Below are 26,343 nucleotides of genomic sequence, written 5' to 3' on the forward strand. Positions count from 1 at the left end.
TAGCAAAATTTAAAGAAATAAAGGGTTACTCAAGAAATTTGCATAGTAGTGTTTAAAAAAAAAAAAAAAAAAGTTTTCTTGATGCCATCTCAACATGCAAAGGCAAACACAAGATTAAACTTTTCTAGCTTGGGGGGGAAAAAGGCAACTGGACCTCCCTAAACTTGTTGTTACAGCTCTCATCCAAAGGCATATGGGTCTAGAGATGAAAATGCCCGAATTGTACCTTTAATAAAAATAAATTAAATCATCTTTATCATCCAATTATTTAAGGTTTGATTATGTGTTGGATCAAAGTGAAAGATTTTCACATGCCTGTAGGGGTGCCTTAACTGCTATAGTTCCTCCTCGCCGCAGGGAGGCGCCAATAAACAGGCTATCCCTCTACAGCGGTGGGAGTGCAGGGGTCGAAGTTCGTAGTTGGAGTCTGTGTCGTGAGTCTCACGACTACTACAGAGCGAAACATGAGCGAGAACTCAGATTTTGTTGATTTTTTTCCGGATTCTAAGGCAGAGTACGTACTCAGCAATGTTGCGGAAGTGGTTGAGAGGATTCTTACGTTCATACCAACCAAATCGCTTCTCCAGCTCGCGAGGTAGGTGGTTGATCTTTGTACGCATCACTGTGAGCTAACGCTAATGGCCGCCGATAGAAGTGAAACTCCGACGCAAAAACTTACGGAAGAGCTAAAGCAGCAGCTAGCCTAGCGGTTGTTATTGTCTGTTGGACTCTAATCAAGGGCTTGCTTTCAGCTACTCTGCCTGGATATAAAGACGAGCTGAGTCTTTCTTTCTTTTTTTTAACTAAGCGATTGTACCTGGTCAGCAAGTGAGACAGAGTTTATCTTTTACCGTTTCAGTGTGTGCAGACTCTGGAGAAACTGTGCTCGCAGAGTGCTTAGGACTCAGCAACAGCTGACCTGGGTGTCGGCCTCTGGACATCCCAGCACGGAGTCCCATGCCCTCAATAGCATCTTAGCCGAAGAAGTGGAGGTAAACTTTAAAACTCTCATAGAATGGTATTTAAATAATTAGTGACACTAAATGAAAACGTTAAAGATAAATGTGAGTAGACAGCTCTTGGTTAATAGTTTTAAAACAGCATACCAGTACCCTATATGCTACCCACTCCTTGAGTAAGCTATCCATCGCGCAAAAAATTTGTTCAGCTTTATTTCAAACACTTCCCGAGAGTTCACCATGGGCCTCACACTTGTATAAAGGCCGTACATTAACATCTGTATCAAACTGACCCCACCCCCTCCTTTCTTGTCACATTGGTGCGAGCTAGATCTCCTGCTATAAGCAGGCACCAACCTGCTGTCCTCCCTGGAACACCCTGCTGTCTTCAAGCAAAAAGGTGTTGCATCAAGCCAGGAACCTTCCTTATTATGCATACCTCAGAGAATTTCTCTGTAACGTCCAGAGGTGTCTCAGGGAGAACATTTGCTCCAAACAATCTGAACTGTGGTCACCTTACCTGATAGATTTGGCTACTTACAACTTCATCCTCAACCCCAACATAGAATTTAAGTTATAGGGTTGCATTTTTGACACAATGGAGAAAATCCAAAGAGCATCACAAATGCGCACGTGCAAGCAGTATTAAAGATTTCAAGTTGAAGTGGAGAATCTCAAAAGATATGTAGCCTTTATGCTACTAAGATTGCTATGATATGAACTTTGTGTTATACATATCCTCCTGAGACCCAGCCTATTCACTTATGTTCTCTGTAATGGAGGGTTGTTTTTGGTCTATATCTTTTGACTTATTTGAACTACCCTACTATGTCCTGATGTACTGAATAGAGGACATCGTGGCCTTTCCAATGATATCTCATGTGCTTGTGTAACCTCTTTTAGCTCCAAAGAGGCAGGATATCACACAAAAAAAAGTTAAGCTAAAAGAGACTTTATTGTTTGGTTCTCAGGAGGGTATGATCAGGAACTGTTTTTTTTTCTAAAAACTCTAATTCAAATAATTTTACAGAAAGTATACCTGCTGCCTAAAACAGTTCTGGTAATGGCAGACTCTGAGATCCTCAATGGAGGAGCCTTTTGCTACAAACAGAACAAAGGTTGGTACAAAATATATTTCTTTTGTAAACTGTATACTTCCCTTAAGGCACAACTCTCTCATACATTATTATTGACTTAACTGCAAGGTGCAAATGCATAATCCTCTAGGAAAGCAGAAGTGTCTTTACAACATATTCTATAAATAAGTACTTCTAATAAGAGCTTATTTTAGTGTCATTTTGTAACAGTAAGTCTGTTTGTATAAACATTTGCAGGCTAGTGTTTGTTTGGTATCTTTAATTACCTGCCATACTTCCTTGAAATGATATTTGAGGTGCACCTATTCTATCCATATAGACAACGTTGCACATGTTTTTTAGAAGCGTTTGTTTGAAGAGAGCATACAGAGAACATTGTTATTTGAATTCTAGAAAACTTTAAAACTGTTGCACCCTGAACAGTTTTTGAAAGGTGAAAAACCTGCCCAGTTTCTCAAATGAAGCTGTTCAAAGCATCTTAGATAACTTAATTACAGTTCTTTTATGGATTTAGGTCCACTATCTTCTGTCTCCTCTCCCATTAGTCACACAGGCCTAGAGATCGCTTGATGCCAATGGCAACCTTTCCCGTCCATAGGGAAAAACTGTGTATTCCACAACAGGTTGGCGTGTGATTGCTTGCACTCACTGGGTGAAATTGCACCACAAACCTTGTTGTGATTGCCCTAGTTTGCATGGAAGTTGTGCATTACCCCTGAAACCAATGAAAATGGTGACTTTAACAGAGAAAAGCATTTCTTTTTATGGTTTGTGTTACAGTTTCACTACTGCCTGGTAAGTATTTTGGAAATTCTGACAGACAAGTCTTCGTCTTCTATGCAAACTACTACTACTGCGACTACAGTAACCTGCTAGTCACCAGAACAATTACAACAAGGTTTTTGGAGCAGAGCTGTTAACTTCTTTGTGGCCAATTTTATGATAGCGAGTGTCAAGAACTTTCAGCAACCATTCACCAACTAGTTGTGGAATACATTATTTCACTGGTGACTGCTGGTTATCAGGAGGGGGTCACTGACTGACTGGTCTCTGGGCCGCCATGAACAAGGCTTTAAAGACTTGATTTGTTTTTTTTGTTTTTTTAGCGACTGCTAGCAGTCTCCCATAACTACTTGCAACTGGTTGGGGAATACACATTTTTCATTAGCAGGTGGTGGTCACTAGGGGAAAAATGTGTGCTGTGTGACTGGATCTTAGAAAAAACTATTTTGATGCTTACTTATCTTTGTTAACCAAGGCTTTTTTCCTCAGGCTCCGTGCACACTCCTGTAAATGATAGTATATGATGTGTCACTTATATGGCATCCGTAGTGTTTTCGTATTGTTTATTATTTAGTCAAATCAAAAATTCATTTTATGATGGGATATTCTAAATAATATTAATAGACTAGTCAGTTTATAATCTGTGTACTATTAAGGAGCAATTTCAGCGGTGTCAAACAAACTGGACACAAGTCAGGACTTGTTTACGATGAAGTACAAAAAATAAAAAGCCATATCAAAAACAATATAAAGCATAATAGAATAAAACATAAACCAGCGAGTCAAAATCTTATCTGTATAAATAAAAAATGTCTTCAGTTGCTTTTAAAAGAATAAGTAAAGTCTGTACAGTGTAAATATAGTGAAAGAAAATTCCAAAACCAAAACCCAGATCCCCAAAAGTTTTGAACAACAAGGTGGGCAAAGAGCCCTGCAGCAGAGCAGTTGGGGACATGGAGACTCTTAGTCCACTTTGTTGCTATGGCTAATGCTTTGTCATTCAGACTGTATGTTTGGAATCGTCATGCTATAAAACAAAATGGACATATATCACATGCTGCCCTAATGGTATTAATCACAACGTAAAGTGTTTCCACAGTAGTACACTTGTGTGGCCTTTCTTCTCATTAACATGTTTTTTTCCCCACTGAAGCAAAAAAGAGTCGCAACAGTCTTGACGCAGAACTGAACGAGCTCTTCCCCAGAGGCTGTGATGTCATGGGCGTTGCTACACCAGGAATAGTCTGTAAGTGTTCCTTATTTCTGTCTCTCATATTTCTTCATTTATGAGGAAGAAAATAAAATTTCCCCCTCAAACCAAAATAAATCATGTGATTTGATATAAAACACTATTATTTTTAATGAGTTTCAAAGCTATCATGATACAAATGTGGCTTTTGGTTAATATACTACCATGCTCTAAATATGAAAGCTAACCACTTTTCAAGCATATTCAAGGAGAATACTTCATATATCAGCAGGGAGGACTCGCATTAATCCCCACCACTGCTGCCTAGTTAGAAAGTACCACTGGTGGCTTGCATCTCTGTGCCTCTCTCGCTGATAGATTGCCTAGTCTGCCTGATGCTGTGCTCCCCATTTCTCTATATAATCACAACCCTCTGCAGAAATGACACTCCATCAGCCATGTTCTCTTTCCTCAAGATGATGGCTTATCAGGCTCCCATCGTCTATCAGGTTTAATGGAAGCCTCAGCCGTTTGTGATAACACTCGCATTTTGTGATATAGTAGCCTAAGGTCACCACAGGGTCAACACGCCCAGCTAATTCAACTAAATTAGATCTTTAATCAGATAAGGCTGAGAGTTTGTGTAGTAACACTTAAACATTGGTTCTATGTTTAAAACTGTTCTCACCCCTGTAGCACACACCCAGTTCAGTGCTGAATCCACTACCAGCTGCAGTTCCTCTCATAGCCACTAGATGGTGACTCTTTGAAACTTTAGATACATTTGGTGAACTTCTCACTTCAAATGAAAAATGAAAGAGAATTTCCTTGAGGTGGCTTTAGTTAATTTCTTCTTTGGTTCTATTGATGGTAATATCAATTGTCAAAAACTGTAAAGCTTTAAGGGTTGTTTCCTTCATTAGTAGGTCACCACTGGTTTCCTCTTGTATCATACCTCTGCTCAATATTTTTTTTCTTTTTTAAACATTTGAGTTTTCAGTACATCTATAACTAAGTATAAGGATAAACAATGCTGCTGATGCTGGTTAACAAATAATCCATTAAAACATGCATAAAAACGTATACTTTTATGGTGCTTCATGATTGGCTCTCTGTACAGTGACACCCAGCGGCTCTTGCAGCAACCCTCCCCAGGAGTACCAAGATGGGGGAGCTGGCTTTGCAATCATGCTTCCAGCTATTGAGGGTGTCCAGATCCAGCCTTTTCACTTTTGTAAGAGAACCATCTCCCCGACAGCCCTTAAAGAAGCAGGTAAGCATCGACTACCTGCTTGTTAGTTATTCAATAATATAAACTTCAATAAAATCTTTAATGTTTTGTTTTGTTATTTCTTTCCAGGACTAGTTGACAACCCAGAGCTACGTGTGATACTGATTTTCTTCTATGAGGCATATAAACCAGGAGGCGCACGCTTCCTTAACCAGATACTAGAGCCGCTTTCGAAGACCAAAGCTCTGATTGCTGGAGGCCTGGTAGAGAATGCCTTCGCTCCTTCCAGATACTGGTGAGTTAATTTCCCGAGTGTAAACTAGATATTTTATGGGGTAAATGTAGTAGTGGATTTCCTGCAAATATTTTTGGTCTGATCCTGTGGTAGTTTATCAAATGGTATTTCAGTCTGTATATGGAAAAATACAAGAGTATAATTGACTGCCCCCACTCAGAGACAACAATCACGATCTACTGCTACAGGGTAAATATTAGCTGTTCAAAACAGAAGTTTGACATCTATATTTCTCCATTGGGTATCTCCTTTATCTCACTACCAATAGGATGTAATTGATTTTGATAATTAACTGGTAGTGTCTGAGGTAAATTATGAATAGCCTTTTCAGTATGCACTCTACAATACTCACACATTCCATGATCTCTCACTCTGTAGCTGTAGCCAGGGTTCATATGGTGTGATAGGCCTGGCCCTGAGTGGGCCTAAAGTTCAGGGGGCGTCTGTGCTGTTGGAGGAAGACGTCATCAGCGCAAAAGCGGCTGAAGCCACAATCCGACGACTAAAGGCAGCCAAAATTCCAGAGAAAAACACCCTGGGATTTATGTTTGCCTGCGTGGGGAGAGGGCAGAACTACTACAACAACCAGAGCAATGTCGAGGCAGATGCTTTCCGCAAGGTGTTCCCCAACACCCCGCTCTTTGGGCTGTTTGGAAACGGCGAGATTGGCTGCGACCGAATCATAAAAGATGACTACACACTGTGTGACACTGACACGGACAACCTGCAGCACGAGTACACTACTGTCATGACCCTGGTCCATCTAGGCTGAATGTCCCGCAGCAGCAGTCAACACACAGGATGAAAGATGACACGTCATGCTTTTGTTTGTAACAGCAGTCGAGAGCAACAAACATTGTGTACAGAGTAACGGTACAGCATAGAAGAATATCGCTGTCACTATTTCTACTCATAAAGACGAACAGTAATCTTTTTAACCCTCAGTGTAATGGCAGCATGTGGCATAGTATCCCTTGGAGACTGTGTGGAAACCCAGGCTTTATATTAAAACCAGTGCATTCATACAGTTCAGACATAACAATACAAACTCGGAAGAATGTGATATAGCACATATAATAAAATGCAAGAAAAAGGGCCCCTATTATGCTCACTTAGGAACTGCAATGTTTACTTTGTATCTGAAAGAATTAGCTCACATGCACTATGAAGTGCTGCAGAACTGTTTCTTACCTCATATCTTTAATAGTTTGTTAGGAAAATCCCAGATGGTCCTGATTGGTCAGATGGCACTATGAACGTGAGGGCGTGCTTAGTACACACAGAGCAACATAAAGTATTAGCCACATTATGAAGAGGTTCTGACATTCTTTGTGAATGATCATTTTATATGTAAATAACTGAAATCACAACACATCTGTTTTCTGTAACTTGCTTATGTAAATGCTTTTTTTTTTTTCTTTTTCTTTTTTTTTTTTAAATTGCTGCTATAGCATCAGTATTTTAGCAGTGCAGTACGACTAGCTGAAAATTACTTTGAGAATTCCTACTTTACTTGATGGGCTCTGTTTGCATCACACTTTCATATTCACTTTTGTTATATGGCAGCACAACCAGAAAAAATATGGAAAGGATTTAATCTTATTGGGATTTGTAGCCATCATTGGATCATTTGGTGCACTTTGCTCATGGTTAGCTTAGCTGGGTCAGACAGCCAGGCTGGTACTGTGTCACTGTGCTCCATAGTGATAGATAAGTCACTGAAGAAAGCCTGGCCTGCAAAGGAGAAGTTTCAGGAAGTTCAGTAGGAGTGTTTTCTATGGGAACGTGTAACTCCCGGTAACTTTGAAAACCATTATATACATAAAAAGACAAACAAACAAAAAAACTTGGGGTATAATTGGGGCACTTTAATATTCATGATTCTGCAAATGCACTTTTAATTCATGTGATGACTCTGGGCCTTCCTCAAAACATCCAGCCAAGGTTTTACACATCTGTCTTACCAATGGATAATGTACACGCCACTGTAGCCTACAAGTTCATACTGATAGGATTCACAATTATTGAATTGGGTCCAGAAAATACAGTTTGTCTCCCCCCCACCCACCCACGCTAAGTTACATCTGCCACTACCTGCTCCCAACTGTTGGGCTTAAAGTCACATCAGCTAACTAAGCTCCTAGAGAATGGGACCAAATAGCTGCCCTGTTGGGTGTGCAAGTGACACCTACTTACTTTTAGTATTGGCTCTCCTGCACTTTCTGACTTTATAAAGCAGGTGTTGATGGTTGGAAATAATTGAAGAAATGTGAAAAGCTGTCAGAATTGTACAATACTTTAGGACGCTGTAATGTTATACACATCTTGGCTTTTTCCTCAGATGGCCCTGTCTTTTAATACATTCTCTGGTTGCTTTGAAAAAAAAAAAAAAAACTGAGATAAAGGTGCAATTTCCAAGTTATACTGTGTTTGTCAGGTAGTTGTATGTTGAAAAATGGCTTACGTTTTCTGTAAAAACTGCAATGATTGTAGCAAAAAGTGGATGTTTTCAAGAAATGTACATTATTTTTTACTTTTTGAAAGACTATTTGCAGCTTAGTTGATGTGTTTCTCTTTTTGTTCATTTTTCCCCATCTTTAATCGTTTTTGGAGAAGAAATTAAACTGAATCTAAATGGCTTAATGAACAAACTTGTTTTGGTGTTGAAGTTCTTTTCTAAATGTGCCAAATCATATCTCTTTTGCTCATCTCAATAAATTACACCCAAAAACAATATAAATATCTGTTATCTTGTTTTCTTAAACCCACTATTTTTGAACGCACTGTGAATCTTTGAAAGACAGCCTTTGAGCCCACTGGGTGCTAAGCATCCGTCTTCGGTTGTAACTACAGGATAACTACAGTTAATTTAGATCACCGGTTTTCGTTTTTTGCGCACACCCTGAAATTGCACCTCAGCCTATAACATCTCCAGCAGCCCACGTCCAGGCGTGTTTAAATAAAGGAAGAGACGCTTCAGTCTGATTGATGTGCGCTTTAACCATCGACTGGCTAATCCCGATGAATGACAAACGGTTAAGCCAATTGCTGTAAAGGCAATTTATATTCCCATAGTATCTTTATTTTGGGAAACCATAAAAAACGCTCATGACACGGAGAGGGACGACCAACCAGGCGTAAAGCTAATAAAATCATCTGTGGCGATAATCCGCTCTTAAATTGGCCTCATTCGGGAATTGAGAAAAATTACTCTCAGGCTTTCTTTTTCTCTCACACATACATACATACACACGCACGCGCGCGCACACACACATCCACCCCACGGCCAACATTTTTAGACTGCTATGTCGTGACCGGAGCGATGCAAATGTCACACGATTCGCTGGCTACTGTCAGTCTACGGAACAAAAACGTCAATGTTTTGGTGGCCTTTGGATGAAATTCGCTTCGCGTTGCCCGGCTGCAGCTGTGGAAGGGGGTCGTTAGAGACCCGAGGCTTCATCGGGGCTCGCTTCAGCACCTGGACAGCTCCCCTCGCAGGGTTCCCCGCTGCGCTCGCCGGGGAAACCCTCGGCTGGGGAGCGGAACCTGGATCTGGATCTGGATCAAGCCTCATCAATCTCAGCGAGGAGGAGGCTGCACTTAAAGGGCCGTTATTTCACCGCTCTGATAACAATTACAGCTAATATGATCTTGCCGAGTGACGATGCTTCTTGCATTTGAGCTTCAGCCCCTCTTTGGTTTTGCACTGAAATCCGAGCAGCGGAAGCAGCAGCAGCAGCAACGGCGGCGGTGGTGGTGCTCGTCCAATGCAAAAGTGCTAAGGATAGCTGCAGCCTACACACCGTGCGAGCCTGCTGCTGCTTCACTTACATTGATCACCGCCGAGAGAGACATTTCTATCAGCAAGGGGGCAGCGGGAGGCACAATTACCCGTCAACAATGTAAATCTCACACAGGTAGGTCCTTTGTGCCACATAATTCATGTAAGTGCAGAGTGGATCTGTTAGTAGTTGCACACACAACTGTCATTTAGTTTCTCTCATGACAGCAAGTGAATCAGTGCAGGTTTATATCAAGTGCTATTATTACTCTGATGGAGCGTGGGAAGCCTGACATGCTTCCAACTCTGTTGGAGTGCTAAATATTTGAGAGAGAAGAGAAGATAAAAGCTTTATGACTGAGCAAAAGTTTACTTTTGCACAAGTTTTACTGTGTATTCTTTTGAGATTCTGCTAGTCTTTTTGTTTAAATAACCGCACAAAATGTAGACTTCAGATTATTAATATTTGTAAATATTATAATCTGATTGCCACTTTTGAAAACTTGCAGGGCTTGCACAACAGATATTTATCACTATGTTGTGAAGAAGCTTAATTTGGAAAGCCAGTTTGATACACTATCAAATGTCAGATCACTATAATAAAATGTGTTGGCCACGAGTTATGTGTTGGAAGCAAGCTGCCAAATTTCAAATTTTTCCAAGGCATTAAAGAAAGACGACAATTTAGAGTAAGTAAACGGTAAATAAATTAGTGCACTAAAATTGTGACAGTGTTAAAACTGGCATTATTAGAGTGTTTAACAGTGTGCGTGCACAATTTCGAAATTTGAGGTGTGGCTGATTTTACCTACATTTACACTTATATCCATAAGTTGTTAAAAAGGATACTTGTATACTTTATGTACTGTACTGTAATGAATGTATTCTTCTCAGGGTTCAGCATGAAAGCAGCATCTCTCAGGTGGGAAGTTGACCTGCAGCACTAAAACAGACAGAAGTGAGTGGAAACCTTTTGACAACCTCCACCACATCTCTATCTCCTCCATCACCCAGGATCATGGCTAATTCTGAGTAAGTACAGCGTACACACAATTTTGACCACTGATTGATTTTTTAAAATTTTTTCCTCATTATCTGTTAAATTTGCAAACTGGTATACCAAAAAACTGAACTCCTACACATTTCCTGTCTTAGAAAAACCCCCAATCAAAGTGTCATTAAATGACAGAAAAATAATCACATAAACGCTACACTGTGTCAGCTGGACATAAGACTTTTTTTTAATCACTCTTCCTTTTTCTTCTTATTTTCCCAGTGTGCCCATTTTTATTTTATTTTAGATTTCCTCTTTTGCCATTTCCCGGTTTTCCATCTCCATTTCTACAATAATGATCTTTATTCACTCAGACACTGCGCCCGTTGAGGTATCTCTGACCCTCCTCACTCTGAATGCACAGGCACATGCTGAAATGCAGATTCATGCAAACACACCTGCACAATGCTGACTGTAGAGCGTCTGTTCTACAACCTTAAACGCAGGTCACTATGTTAATATCTTCTGTGGAGCAACATCCGCTATATTCTTTATTGTGCCCCGTGACCATTACAAATGACCACAATTCTTTCAGCATACATCTCCACCCCCAGTTTTCTCCAAGCTTTCCCTTTTTAATCTTCCCTCTTCAACCTGTGTACTAAGAACAGCTGATGCATTACTGAGGGAACATGCTGTAGCCTGTGTGTATGTTTTGAATGTGTGAAGGCAAAGTAAGAGATATGGGAGAATGCTGAAAATCATTATTCTGTGTCACTTCATGATTCTGCTGGTAGTATGACTCTGTAATTCGTTTCATTGTAACCAACTGCATTTATTCTCTTGACCTAGATGAATAGCTCTAAAGCTTTGCTACATTTGCGCTTTTTTGAGAGAACCGGTTCTGCTGATGGTCCCATATGAAGCACAGCTCAGCAGCTCTCAGTAGCAGTGCTGTCTCATGTTGTGTTTAAGGTGAAACGCATCCTAAAACAGATGACTGTGGCCCACATTTGCACTCGAAACTAATGATTACGCAGTATGTTATAGGCAGAACGAAAAAAATTTAATATTTTTATTGCTCTTAACATCCAGCCACTTGTGCACTATTCACCACCTCATCTTGGTTTTTAAGGATGAGATGTCACCGGATTTATTTACATTTATGTTTCAGGCAAATTTGCAAGGCTGATTCTACATTAGCACATCTTTTCAGCTTCATAACAATTTGGTTTAAGTTAAAGCGAAATTTAAAGCAAGCAATAATTATAAAATACACAAATTCATATATAAAAAAGTAAACCCGATAAAAACCAAAAACTTACACCGAGAAAAGCACGGAGAAGGAGAGAGACAGCTCATGATCCACAGCATACCACATCATCTGTCACATATGGTGGAGGCAATGTTATAGCATAGGCTTGTATGGCTGCCAGTGGATCAGGGTCACTATTGTTTACTGATGTTATGACTTAGGATAGAAGGAACAGGATGAATTCTGAAGTGTATAGGCTATACTCTCTGCTCAGATTCAGACAAATTAGGCTTGATTGGACTGATGGGATGCCACTTTGCAGTGCAGCTATATAATGACCCAAAGGATACTGCAAAAGCAACTCAAGGGTTTCTTAAGGCAAAGAAATTGGCTATTCTTTAATGGCAAAGTCAGTCACCTGATCTCAACCCAAGAAAGTAGCTTTTTCGTTATTAAATACAAAGCAGAGAGCAGAAAGACCCACAAACAAGCAGCAACTGAAGGTGGCTGCGTCATCCTAATGGAGGAGATCTGGTGGTGTCCATGTGTTCTTTCCTCAGGCGGTCATTAACTCTCTCTTAATCCGAGTGTAGAAACAATCCTAAATATTAAAATTATGTTAGTTTGTCTAACAAATATGTACATAAATGTACTAAAAGTTCCATAATTTCTAAAGACTTGCTGTATTTCGTTCTTACGCCCCTTGAATTGAAGCTAAAAGTGTAATCTAGTTACTTACTTTCCACCACAGCTTTATTTTTGCTGCAGTTCCATATTTTCTCACCTAACAATGCTCGAGGTTTGTAGCTTGACTGAAGCTTTAGAGAAAGATGTGCTCATGTTCACAGAGTCTCACTTTGTGGAAATAATTTATACAGTAAACTACATTTTAGTTTAGATTTTCCCTTTTGGAACTTTGAGGGTTCCTTGAAGCTCGACGGGACCATTCATCTTTCTCACCCCATTGCTGTTTACACTGATGTTAATGCAGTGCTAGTGGGAGGTTGGAGAGGCTGTACAGTTTTTCTTTTTTAGTTTGGAGGGTGGGAGTTTATATGCTCATCATATCTTTCTGGGCTATTGGAAGAAACACTGCCTTTGACCTTATAATCCCTTCATTCTACTATACTGATGTTATATGCACCTATGCACAATAACAAATCTGGGTCATGGAATCTCCATTCACATGGTGCATTAATTGTTCCTGTAAATATAGTTCACCCCTTGCAATTTAAATACAACACAATAAAAAGACACAAGTGTTTCTTCTGTTTTAGCTATACTTCATGTACAGGCGACACCTCAAATGCACTCCTATGATTTCTCTTACGTTTGGCAGTGGAGAAGAAACCACTGTTAAAATCAGCTTTACGAGTCTACAGAACTCCGTGTTTCCAGCCTTTAAAGCTTTCAAGACCAATTTTCCTTCAAGTGTCTGTAGAAATTAAAATAATCTATTATTGGATACTGACACAGTGTAAAAAGGTCCATGGACCTCTCCATTATGAGGGAGACATCTGCTGTCTTAGTCCTGCCCCACAAGGGTCTCTGTGTCTCCCGTGTCTTCTGCTGCTTGTATCTGTAAAGGTCAGATAAGAGACTGGTCACAGCAGGGCCAGAACAGTCCATTGTGCAGTCTTCCAATTCATCATAGGTTAATCTGCAATATTATTAATGAGCTAATGTGCCTGGCAGACTTCATTAATATCCACTGGCATGAAATTATGCAAGTTTTTCTGGAAGTTGAATTGGGTTTTCTAGGAAATTACCCAAGGCAGTTTGTAAATTCTGCAGAAGTGACAGGTACTACAAGCTCGACGTTTTGTTAAACACCAAGATTTGTTAGCAAAGTTGCTGCTTTGAAATGACTGGTGGCTGTTGGCATTGTTGTTTTGGAAAGGCTTGAATGATGCCAGAATCATAAATTCTGTCTTTCTTTTTCCTTATGCATATTACTTTGTCTGTGGGTCAACATTAAAAATCATCATTAGACTTTTGCTGTCTTGGAAGCAAAAGACTATATTGTGTTGTATTTAGTATGGAATATATTTTATGTAGACATATATATGGTTCAAGTATTGTGTCTTACTACAGGATATAACTTGTGAAATACTCTACAGCTGGCTGTTCCAGACTCATGTGAGATGATGAGTCTGTAACACTAATACACAATGATGCCCAGCTTCTCCAAAGTTCTCCACAGCAGCTGGTGAGAGCAGTGAACATCTGCTTTTTCTTCAGTGTTCTGGCCAAGTTTGGGAGTATTTTAGATCCTCAGGCGTTGGCCTCAAACAACCCAGTCTAACATGTGTGTGTTGATCTTGTAGTCCACCGAGGCCATAAACTGAGTGGAGTGTGGTTCTGTATAAAATGCACCTGGATGTTTATATATTTTCTCTACACCCCCAGACTGTGTATTTGCAAAGCTGCCACTGGGCCTTTGGAGGGGAGGTGATAGGCAGCGTAGCACCTGTGCTTGATGTAATGTTTGCGCTGAAATGATGGCTTACAGTTTTTATGTTTCATTTTACTGATAGATGCGTATGTTTACACTGTATATCAACACAGTAAAGCACAGCAATGTTGGACATATATTTCACAAATTCCCATTTTTATGGCAACATTTTTCTCCGTACTACATACTACCTGTGCACATGTCGAATCCAATAACACCACAACACTTTATCACTGCTAATGTAGTGGTGGTTTTTCAGAACAGAGTAGATTGTATTTCTTATAATTCAGAGTTTGTAGTTGGACTTTATGATTTATTGAAGTTGCAAAAAAGTAAATGCAATTATGAAGCGAGTTTAAAGTCAAATTGATTCTAAGTGTAGGCTTCCATACATTTTAAAGCTTTTTTTTTTTTGCAGAGAAACCCCAAAGTCCCTCAAGCCCAGAGGTGTCCCATCTTCTATAAATCGAATTGAGTCTATTTATCTGTTTATTTTTCAAAACTTTTATGGAAGGGAAGCTCTTGAGGAACGGGACAAAGATATTTCAACAAGAGCAATTTATCTACAGCTGCATTAGCGCTTCAGTTTATGCTTTGAGCTAAATGCTGACTTCTGTATGTTATTATATGCTCACAATGCTAACATGGCATCTTAGTTTGGTGTAATAAAATGCTAACATTTGCTAATGAGCAAACTGAGGCTCATGAGTGAGACGCTTTCACATGTTTGAGGAACAACACTCTTCGGTGCCGCCGGCCCACAGTTACTTAACATGACCTTATGTTTTGCTCAGTGAAATCCCTTGAGCAGCTTTTGTCACACAACGACCTTTCATACCTGGCCCACAACACCACAATCCACTATTTAATTTTATCTGCCACCCTCAGGGAGACCTGCTCCCCTGAATATCACTCCTTTCCTGTGGGTACTCTTCTGCAGTTTGCAGTCGTGTTAGTCTTTCCATGAAATAATTTCAGAATTTTGCATTTGCCCCTTTCTGTTAGATAAGAGCGTCATGGTTATCTGGAAAGGTCAGTATTTGTATTAAAGACAGCAGAATTTTTTTTATTTTTTGCACTTGGATAGAAACAGAGGTATATTTGCCTTTTAGGTTTTCGGGTTCATTGGATTTCATGTTAATACACTGAAGACATTACCATCTTTAATATTAAACAATTATAATAAAGCTGCAGCAAAGCGACATTTTACGCAAGGAGATAAATAAATTCTTTATGTAATATGTGTAATTATTAAAGCTGTTAAAGTCTATGATGTAAACTTAATTGGTCCACTTTTTCACTCTTCCAGTCCAGATAAATATAATAAAATGGGCATACACTATAATAGATGACATGCACAGGAAGGTTTTAAGTTTCACAAAGTGAAGCAGGAAAAACTAAGATGAAAAGATTTCTCAAAAAAAATCTTAAAATTCACGATAAAGCCCTTTCCCTTAGATAGGAAAATTGCTGAACATTGTGGAAATCCATAGCCTGGGTCAGCACCTTTTCCTGATATCTTGACTGCCAGCCAGGCAGAGCACCAGACACATGGGCTGCTAGGCTCTGGACAGCTTGTGTCTGTCATGAGTAGTTATGTGTATGGTCCTGATTGTTTGGGAAAACAGCCAAACCTGCTGCTGTACTGTGGATGAGAGGTGGTATGGATGAGATGTTGTTTGCAGGAAAAGAGTGGAGAAAACAACTATCAGACCTACACACTACGGTATCATATTGAACATATCCAGCCTCAAAGTAAAATATGCCTGCAGGATTTTGTCACTGAGGCATATAGATACATTTTTACAGTACAACAGTATACTCCATCTCATGTGCTATAATGGAAGATAAACCCCCCCCACAATGCATCTCATTGGGGTTTAGTGCAACACTGGTCACAGAGCAGTAACGATGATGTTGCATTACAAATGTTCTCCTTTAAAAAAAAGAAAACACCCAAAACCCAACGTGTAATCTCTGGTCTTCAGGCAAACATCTGCTAACTTCTCCCAGGTTTACAATTATGGATATGGATTATGGATGATTATAGATATTTGTGCTTTTTTTCCAACTTTTGGAAAACTTTGTTTACATAAAAAACTACTCTCCATTTTTGAAACTTAATGAATGTTCAGATTTTAACGCATCTGCTGCTTCACAGTTATTCCTTTAAGTTGTTCATTATTTTATGTCCCTACACGTGTACTGTACCTTGTCTTTAGCAAAGTCATGCCATGTTATGAACAGGGCAGAAAGAGCTATTGTCTGTTATTCATTTTTAATGATGTAATATCCATATATTTCACTCATATAAAACATATTGCATTATTGAACACGAGTCAACAAAATAACAGAATAACCTCTAGTCCATATATTCATAACTATAAAGAATAAATATCGTCAAAGTAATGCAAGGCCCTCTTGCCAAGGGAAATCATCCCTTCAAATTGGGATGAGGACAGCTGCTTTGAGACTAGACGGCAATAACACTTCTAGAAAGTGAAGCCTTTTAATAATGAAAAACCAAAGACACTGTTCTCAGAAACTCCCAGAAACTCTGGTCTTTATTTATTTATTTATTTATTTATTTATTTATTTATTTTTTATTAAAGAAGGCTTCACCATTATTTATATCAGTATCAACATAAAAACTTGTCTGTGCATTATTCTGGTATCTATTAGCTCCTGGTTGTAACTTCTCATCAGTCAAACAAACTACTTCTGCTTGAACAGCTGCTTGGAAAATTCATCTGGTTGTGGTTTACTGACTTCCTGCCTACATCAAAAGAATTTGGCAAAAGTTTTTGTTCTTTCTTCTCTCCTCTAATTTGGTTTGATTAAATGAAAAAAAAGGAGATTCAAAGATTCACTTATTCCTTAAGTAATTTATATTCAGGCCTTGTGGAAAAAACACATCATGATCTATTCCGAGTGACTGGTGTCTATTTCTGTCTTTCCCAGAACCTCAGTTTACACAGACAAAGCGTTTTGGGGTCACTGATCACATCCCCCATAAATAATCCTTGTAGAATACACCTCCTGACGAGAAATGTAACTCATTCAACTTCTGTGTGAGTGGTTGAGTTTCCAAACGTTCTCGTTACTCTCTTGTTACGTTTATGTGTCAAAAAACACTCCAGTTTGGTGCTTTTTTAATGTTACAGTTACATAATTTAAGAAGCAACAAACTGATAACAGCTTGGTGTAGCACTGTAATCCAGTTGGATTTGTACTGGCGATACAAATATAACCCTATTTAATATTATTTTTTATAAATCAGAAAGTGGGTTTGGGCATTACATCTGCATACCTTTCAGTATGTAGGAAATGTATATGTCTTCACCAAACCTTATAGCAAAGAGCTATTGTTTAAAACTACATTAAAGTAGTTCTCTAATAATTAGCTTTGGTGTATTATGCTAGCATTGATTAATGATGGTGTTGGTCTTATGCAGATATGCGGAAGGCCCTAAAGAATGCTGATAAGCTACTAACTCGACAGCCAGAGATTTATTACCAACTACCCATGTATGCTTATCCACGGGGAAACAAGTGGACAGATTTGTTCTTTTGCAGACTTATCAAGTTCATTTCTTGCAGTTCCTTCTTTCCCCCTACACATGAAATAGAACTTCAAATACAGGAAACTGATTGAAAAGTTGATTTAGAGCATGGTTTTCTAAGTTCTGGGTGCTGAATGGCAGTTTAGAGAGAGCTATTTTGGCCTGCTGCCCTCTCACAAGGGTTCGCCACAGCAGCCACAGCCTCATGTTAGATTTGGCAAATGTTTTATGCCAGATTTCTTTCTCTGATCGAACCCTAAAGTGATTTGTGGATCCTCCTGGAATCAAACCAAAGACCTTTCACTTGTTTGTCAAATATGTAAACCACTACACTACGGAGCCACTGAGTCACATAACACAGAGAGGCAGAAAAAAAATGCATCAGTCACTTTTAGTTAGTGTTTGTAATGTTCCTGTTTATACAATGGTGGTTTATGTTGGCAGGTGTAATTGTTGTGCTACATTGTGGTTTTTCAGCCTTTAGTTGAGTGGCTGTTTTTTTTCTGACTCCAGCTGTATTTGTGTATGTTGGCACTGTTGAGTCTGCAATGATGGCGTGAACAGAAGTGTTAATACTGAAGAGACATGATCCGTTGGCTTCATTCTGTGCTGTTATAATATGACATGACTGTTGAATGAATTAAATACACAGTGGTGGAGTCTTTCCTTGTCGTGCTTGCAGGCCACACAACATGTTACCAGAGACTGCCACTGAGAACCCAGGCTTAGAAAGATGCAAGAAAGTTTCAAGTTTTCTTCTGAAAAACTTTCATGTATTATCTGACTAAAAATACACTTAACAAAAGCCACGGCTTATGTTAAAAAAAGGAGCAGGACATTTGATTTAAGTTGTTAACTAAATTGACCCAGTTCACACCGCAAATCTTGAACTTCTTATTTTGAAATTTGCAACTGACAAAAACAGAGGTCAATGATATCCTAGCTTGCCACTATTAACAGTGGTAAATGGCCTGTATTTATATAGCGCTTTACTAGTCCCTAAGGACCCCAAAGCGCTTTACATATCCTGTCATCCACCCATTCACACACACATTCACACACTGGTGATGGCAAGCTACGTTGTAGCCACAGCCACCCTGGGCGCACTGACAGAGGCGAGGCTGCCGGACACTGGCGCCACCAGGCCCTCTGACCACCACCAGTAGGCAACGGGTGAAGTGTCTTGCCCAAGGACACAACGACCGAGACTGTCCAAGCCGGGGCTCGAACCGGCAACCTTCCGATTACAAGGCGAACTCCCAACTCTTGAGCCACGATCGCCCCAAGCAGTGCTGCCAGTATGATTCAGTAGTAAAAAAATCTAGGTAGAAAAAAACAGACAATTAAAAAATATAAAACCATCCTCCTGCAGCTCTCCCCTCTCTGTTTTACACCCCTCCCACCAATAAATAAAAGAATAAAATAAGGATTTGTGTTCATGCACTGTTCTCTGCTTAACCACTCTACAACACCACTTATTATCTACTTTGTGGACTTTTTAAGTCTCTTGTACTACTTTGTAAAGTGTTTAAAAAGGAACTGTGAGTCTCTACAGTATGAAATCCGAGTCCAGGCCACACAACCATTATCAACAATTAATTTTTTTTGAGTGCCTCAGCCATGATGTAAATAGAGAGTAGGCGGAAATATTGCGTGACCATGACATACGATGGTTTATGTTTGTTAGTATCACATGCTTCTGCAGCAAAATTTTGAGAATTCAGTGTCGGTCCTGTGCTTAGTGGCCAAATTTCTCACGTCGCTACCAGCTTGAGAGCCTAAAAAGATGGATGTCATTTTCCCTCAGTTTGTTCCTGCTCTGTCCTCATTTCTCTTCCTTGGTGAAATAGAGCACAGGGGCCTTTACTTTTACCACATTGTTTCTTTTCCTCATCAACTTATCAGCTCTACATTACCATTTCCTTTTTCACTTTGCCCTTTCTGTTGTCAGGCTTCCTTCCCCGCGTCTCCATCCTGACCCCTTTCTCTCTACCTCGCTTCCTTTTTATCGCTTTTACTTTTGTGTTGCATCTGCTTCGACACTTCTAGTTCTCCTCCTGAGCCTTTTTAGTCTTCCATCCTCATTTGTCACTTTTTCTTGTGCCTGTCTGGTTCCAGCCGTAATTGAGGTTTTTTTTTTTTTAATAACCCCTGGTTTCTTTACACTCACACCACTCCTCTATTTCCCCCTTGCCTTTCACCTTTTTTTCTGACTTCCTTTGACGTTTGAAGGAGAGTGGGGATCCACTCAGCTGACAAAGAGAGAGGCAGTGACGTCACAGCAGACATGATACACCAGCATCTGCTCTGGTCTAAAAATACACACCACAGGGCACACACAGTCAGTCTGCAGCTGCACTCAGCGTTTGTTTTCACCTACACGCTCTGCTGAGATGGCCCAGCTTTTACACAACTGGGGCTTGTGGGCACGCTGGGCTACATGCTGCTGGCCTTAAACCGAACACCCAAGATGTGTTCAGATATTAAGACTCCGGGTTGATGCGGGTGCTGAAATGAACCCCGTGGAGGCTGCAAGGAATGTCAAATTGTTCAAAGCCCTTACTGCTGACTGATAAAATCTGTGGCACTTAGATATCTTAGAAAGTGTTCAAGATTTTTTTTGGGGGGAGTTTCATTTATAGTAATTGTTTATTCAGTTGTCACACCAATTGTCTGTTATTGTTGTCTGTTCAGCAATTTTGTGATAAAAATATTTATACATGTCTGTAATCCGGGTAATGCAGTTTTACTGATAGAAGGAGAACTGTAGCCTATGTTCAAAACAGTTGTGCTTATTGAAATTTAAAAATAAACTAAAGTGCAAAGTAAATCTGGGAGCAATTGAAAGTTCAACTGGGACAAGCATTTGCATTTGTATGGTTTCAGTCATGTACCACTATAAAAAAACAAACAAAGAAAATACAAGTAAAAAGTCAGTATTCACCTCTTAGTGCCCAGCTGCTCATTACTTAAATGCTGTTCAGCTGTTTAGATTATATAGTAAGCCAGTTTGAGGACAGCCACTCAAACTTTCAGTGATCTTTTGGAGGAAGGGGCACCTGTATCTCTGCTGCTCCTTAACAGTGGAGTACATACTGTAGTCGTTCTTTGGTGCTGCGTGGGTGTTAAACCTCCCCAACCCTATGCTTATTCCCTAATGCCATTACAGTAAATAAGAATGTTTTCCTTGTGAAGCTGCTGGGCAGCATAATAATAATAATAATAATAATAATAATTATTATTATTTTAATTGCACCACTTTTTTGATACATACATATAGGTCTTCAACAAACCTTGCCTATTTTCTCTGTAAATTTTTCTTTGCCATCAATGATAAAATTATGAGTTTGATAAAGGTATCTGAAAAATGTGATCATTTCTCAAATAATGCTTGTCTTTTTCTGTTTTTCTCCACTGCGTGCTTGTCTGTGTGCATGTCATTTGTCTGTTTGTTGTTGCTGGCATGTAACTAGCGAAGTGGAGCAGGCAGGTCTGTCAGATTTGGAGATCATCTCCCAGCCGGTGGAGGATGAGAACCAGTGCTTGGCTCCTCCAGTCCAGCTGGTGAGTTTTGGCTACAGAGATCTGCCCCTTGCAGCTCTGGACCTCTCCCTGGCTGGCTCACAGCTGCTCTCCAATGCAGATGAAGATGAAAACAGGGAAGGGTGAGTGAAACTTGTGTTTTATATGTATATATGTAAAATTTGTTTCTCTAAACTCTGTGCTGTCCTATAAAAAACTGCATGAAACATTATTACTTGTATTGGAATTAACAGGGTAAGATTCACCGAGGTACTGCTAATCAAATGTGCTTGATTAACTGATTATCAGCAATTGTGTCCACCTCTGTGAAAGCAGATGTTTGGGCAGTTTGCTAGTTGAGAGCAGCAGGTGTGTGTTAATACAATGGAAAAAAAAAATCGCCAGTAAAATTTAAGAAGCATGATAGTAAATTAAGAAAAAAGACTGAACAAGTGTAGCTTGTTTGGATGGGTTCCCAGGAGGAAGCCTCTTCTCTCTAAAAAGAACATGGCACCACATCTCGGGTCTGTAAAGATGCATCTGAACAAATCACAAGACTTCTGGAACAACGTCCTTTGGACAGACATGACCAAAGTGAAAATATTTGGCCATAATGCATAAACGTGAATCAGTTGTGGTGAAAATCAAACACAGCATATCAACACAAATACGTCATACCTCAAGCACAGAGGTACTGGGGAGATGATTTGGGTTTTCTTTGCAGCTGCAGGACCTGGGCACCTTGCAGTCACTGAGTGAGCCACGAACTCCTCTGTTTACCAAAGTATTCTTGAGTCAAATGTGAGGCCATCTGTCTGACAGCTAAAGCCTGGCCTAAATTGGGTCATGCAATGATAATGGCTGAAACAGAACAAAATCAAGGCATTGCAATGGCCCACTGAAAGTCCAGACCTCCACTTATTTGAGGTCTAGACTGCTGTGGTCCTGCTGTGGTGGGACCTTAAGGGATCTGAGCACAAACTAATGTCCACAAACCTGAATGAACTGAAGCAATGTTCTAAAGAAGAGTCATACAGAAAACCATTACTTCACGTTATTGCTGCTAAATGTGGTTCTAAAAGCTACTGAATCATGTGGTATACTTTTTCATAGCACTGCATGCCTCATACCTCAGTCCCAGTTCTTCTATACTGTTTAGGTACAGAAAGTAGGTATGTATTAGCACATTTTGCAGTCCTATATTTATATGCACTTATGCTGTTATATATTTTTATTTCATGTGTACTGTACATGTATGCATGTGTCTAAATTTTATATTTAGAGGCATGCAACCTTCCAGTGTTAAGACCATTAACACAGCCATTGTGGAACAGGCACTTAAATCTGCTGTCTGCGGTTATCGCAGCCAACAATGTAGATTTTAAGTTTACATAAAACAGCAGCCACTGTTTGTAGACTTACACACCAACACACACATGCACACGACCCATCACACTTGCATAAATGCCACATGGTATGCAAGATTATCATCCATCATGTGTTAAATCTCCCGCCCCAAGTCCTTGACTTGCTGTCCCCGTTGCTCAGTATTACGTCCATTTATCATTAAGTGACAACCTCTGGGTTGTCCTGCATCCATAAGTTAACTGAGATCAATTCATCATTTCAGGCTAAATATCTGCCCTCCTCGCCTGCCTGCTGACAATAGGAGCCTTTATTGTAAGTGACATTTTACAGTGCATGAGCCAGAAGCCGATAGTATGACACACTTAATTTCTTTTACTGTCTAACTATACATGCTGTCACGTTTAATTACTTTATTGAGTCCGCAGTTGATCAAAAGTTGGCAGTTAAAGGTTGTACGCCTCCACGCTTCCAAGTTTTCCTTAGTCTTTGATGTTTAAGTAATTTAAATCCTGAAAATGATCAAAAGCTGTTCCATAATGATTTGTGCTTTGTATCCATATTATACAGTAACTAGTCATTATTATCTTGTGTTTTTTTTTCTTTTATTCATACTTTTCCCTATGACTGGGAATCCTGGACTTTTCCATGATTCTCAGGTAAACTTTACGAAAATGGGACTCAAGTTTAATCAGAATCAGAATACTTTAAGGAAATCGTGTGGCTACAGTTGTTCCAAGACAAAGTACTAGAAGTAGCACTTTGTAGTAGTAGTAGTACTTTACACTCTAGTACTTTATTATAAAGTACTAGAGTGTAAAATGTTAAACATATCTCAGTTACTGTGAGCGAGACAATAATTTTGTCTCAGTAATTGTGTGATACTTACGAACTGCTTATCACAGTCCTTGTTATTCTATCCTTTCACATGATTGTGCAAATTTTAGGTTTGACATATGGATATGAGGTCAGATCACAGCTGTCTTTGAGATTAGTCACAACATTAACAACCTTTTTTTTCACCATGCAAAATCTGCCCACCGTCCAGTCTTTGCATTCTGTCCAGCAACTGTGACTCAAACCTGGCTCTTAGCGTGAGATCTCACTAGGATGCACATAAACACCATAAGCTGTACTACAGGATCCAAAACATGCACACATACACAAACACACACAACATATCCATACATGCTGCCTCATCCAAGTACTCCGTTTGACACCAAATCAGGTCTCACTCCATTGGTTCGCTTCAGTTAGCCTCTCATGGCCAGAAACAGATGGATTTCACAGACGCATCGTGCTGACACTCACACTGCGCCAGTATTACAACCAGTACAGTCCTTGTGTGTCCTATTCCAGATCAGGGTCACTGGTACCATGCATTTCCTTCCCTATACTTAATGGTTAGATGTTTCAGTGTTTGTTGTGAATGTGCTGTGACACCACCAGCTCAGTGTCTGGATTTGGTGTTGTTAGGAAACACTTTAGTGTACAGATATGAATTATGAATGCAGCATTTCCTATTGTAGCTCAACCTGTGACATATACCTGGAAGGCATTTCTTAAACCAAGAGTTATCCGGTAAATGGGTCACGTCCCTGCCGTTGTAATCACAAAAATGAGAACAGCAATCTCTCCAAATGAGCTTGGGTTTGAGGGCATGAGACTAAATTTCTCCTTCTGGTCCAGATGCTGAAAAACTTTAAGAAGCCCTGCTGTAAGAGGCTAGAACAACAGATTTAGCAGACACCGTTTTAAAGGTTATTTTACCAGTGGGCTCAATTTACTCAAAACGAGCTTAGCGTGATGGGGTCACTATTTCATATTCAAGCCATTAGTGTAAAACGTCTGCCTGTAAAAACGCTGCCAGTGGGAGTTGTAAAAGTCATCATTCTTTCTTTTAGCTTTAATGAAATTCCATTTAAATCCACCAGGCATGAGCTTCAGTAACGTGTACTTTGCATCTTCTCTAAACCTTAAACGATGTACTAATCTTTCAAATTAATCACTGTTACCGGTCCTTGTCGCTGGCCTTTGGTTTGTCCGGTTTGTTAGGATGTTCCCATATCTCCTCCTTTGTGGCTAATGTGTAGAAATTTCAAAAACCTTTGCTGTTTATAGGTCTCGTGTCAGATCACATTTTTTTTTCTAAACTATGAGATTTTGAGATTTAACAAAAGCCCTCTGAAGTAGTCATAAGCAAGCACTGGATGTGAAAATCGTAAAATATTTAAAAAAAACAAAGTGCCTACTGACATTAAGGCCATTAGAAAATGCAAGATGTTGCAAGTGTGTCCAAATGAACGCGTCACTCAGCCTGACGCCCTCCAAGACCCGAATCTATTTTATTCTGTGGGTTTCAGCACCGCTGGGCTTTCGGTGATTACGCCTGTGCCTCCGTCTCCTCATTACCGTATCGATCTACCTTTCAAAGAGACAGCAGCCATTAGCCCTCCTTAAATGACATTCACAAACATCACGCCCCATGCCCCATCATCATGTTTTACTATGTTCCCCTGCGGCAGTGGGCAGCTTTCTTAAATCAGCGCTTTAACATCACCTCCCAGTGAGTTGACTTTGTTGGGTCGTAACAGTGTGTACGCACCATCCTGCCCGTATCTGTCTTCGCCTTCAGAATGCAAATGGGAAACACTGGAGTGCATCTACCAGAGTGACTGATGGGTAAACTCACCTTTAGGGAAATGGGGCAGGGGAAATGAACCTTTCTTATGGGCGTGAGGAATGATGAAGTGAAGTTGAGAGGAGGCAAGACAGCGGCAGCGCGATGGCAATCCACAGTCATCAAAATGAAAATGTATGTCGGAGAGAAATCTGTTGGCTGCTCCGCTGACTTTACCTGGGAAAGTCGATTGCCACCGACACCACACCCCCGCAGACCCCGCCACTTTCAGTCTGCATTAGATGGCTCATTGGCTTTCTGAGAGTGAAAGAGCGTCATGAAGAAAACAGTGCATGGGAAATGTTTAGGCATGCTCTGTAGCGATGTTTGGCAAAACGAGAGTGCACGCCCATGAAAGTGAGAATGTCACAAGCATGGTAGAGGTGTTTCATCAACAAGGTGATGGTTCATTGGATGAGGGGCTGAAGTTATTTTCAGTGGCAGTTTGGGAATGTGTTACTGTCAGCTAAACTTTTCTCGTCTACTCATTCCAGAGAGAAAGTGGGTGTAAATGAAAAATATGCAAATTCAAAACAGATATGTTTTCTCTTTAAAGACACAGTTTACAGTAAATTTAATGTACCAGCTTGCAGCATATTTTAAAGTTATTGAACTAATCACTTTTGTTGATGAGATCCTGAAATGAAAATCTGCATGGAAAATAAATCACACATTTATATGTTGGGAGTGGAAGACAAGGCACAAGCTGTTTTTCTTTTTTCCTCCTCTCACAGATTTACAGATTAATTGCAAAATGAAAAGCAGTTTGTGTTATTATGGTTTGCCAATACTATAAAGATGCAGCGTGTTTCATAGCAGGATGCAAGCAGAGGGGATTAATCAAGAGAAAAGGCTCCTGTGTCAAGCTGCCACTGTGTGATGAAGCACCTACTGTCAGGCATGTTCGCATATCATAGCCTTTAGCATTGTGAAGGTGGAGCTGACCTTACTGCTATCTCTCTCGTATAGTGTGCTGCCCTCACTTCACACAGTGGGAAAGTAGTCACTCACAGATCGCCGCTCATTTATTTACTTTTCCTCTCTCTTCCTTACACACACACACACACACACACACACACACACACACACACACACACACACACACACACACACACACACACACACACACACACACACACATACATATGTATATGCATGCATGAACAGAAGG

The 26,343-nt window shown here is 39.9% G+C and overlaps 2 protein-coding genes across 2 annotated transcripts in view; both read left to right on the top strand.

Annotated features, from left to right (window-relative positions):
* The first annotated feature begins 404 nt into the window (after positions 1 to 404).
* Positions 405 to 8,277, top strand: fbxo22 (F-box protein 22). Its single transcript, XM_080885335.1, has 7 exons — positions 405 to 595; positions 860 to 992; positions 1,990 to 2,077; positions 3,993 to 4,085; positions 5,149 to 5,301; positions 5,389 to 5,554; positions 5,933 to 8,277. The coding sequence occupies exons 1-7, from the start codon at positions 465 to 467 to the stop codon at positions 6,324 to 6,326; spliced, it is 1,158 nt and encodes a 385-aa protein (XP_080741461.1). The 5' UTR covers positions 405 to 464; the 3' UTR covers positions 6,327 to 8,277.
* Positions 8,278 to 8,725: 448 nt separating this feature from the next.
* LOC308399025 (transmembrane protein 266-like) overlaps positions 8,726 to 26,343 on the top strand; it is a 51,062-nt gene continuing 33,444 nt past the window's right edge. The window contains exons 1-3 of the mRNA XM_080885960.1: positions 8,726 to 9,474; positions 10,233 to 10,370; positions 21,079 to 21,270. Coding sequence (XP_080742086.1) covers positions 10,357 to 10,370; positions 21,079 to 21,270 — 206 coding nt within the window. The 5' untranslated portion in view covers positions 8,726 to 9,474; positions 10,233 to 10,356. The remainder of the gene's footprint in view (positions 9,475 to 10,232; positions 10,371 to 21,078; positions 21,271 to 26,343) is intronic.

Source organism: Rhamphochromis sp. 'chilingali' (genome assembly GCF_963969265.1).
Source record: "Rhamphochromis sp. 'chilingali' genome assembly, chromosome: 6".
Taxonomy (NCBI): domain Eukaryota; kingdom Metazoa; phylum Chordata; class Actinopteri; order Cichliformes; family Cichlidae; genus Rhamphochromis; species Rhamphochromis sp. 'chilingali'.

Bases quoted from the DNA above. Each gene is read 5' to 3' on its own strand.
- fbxo22 (XM_080885335.1), top strand. From the start codon at position 465: ATGAGCGAGAACTCAGATTTTGTTGATTTTTTTCCGGATTCTAAGGCA. The intron at 596-859 runs GTAGGTGGTTGA...TTACCGTTTCAG, and splicing joins TCGCTTCTCCAGCTCGCGAG to TGTGTGCAGACTCTGGAGAA. The intron at 4,086-5,148 runs GTAAGTGTTCCT...CTCTCTGTACAG, and splicing joins TGCTACACCAGGAATAGTCT to TGACACCCAGCGGCTCTTGC.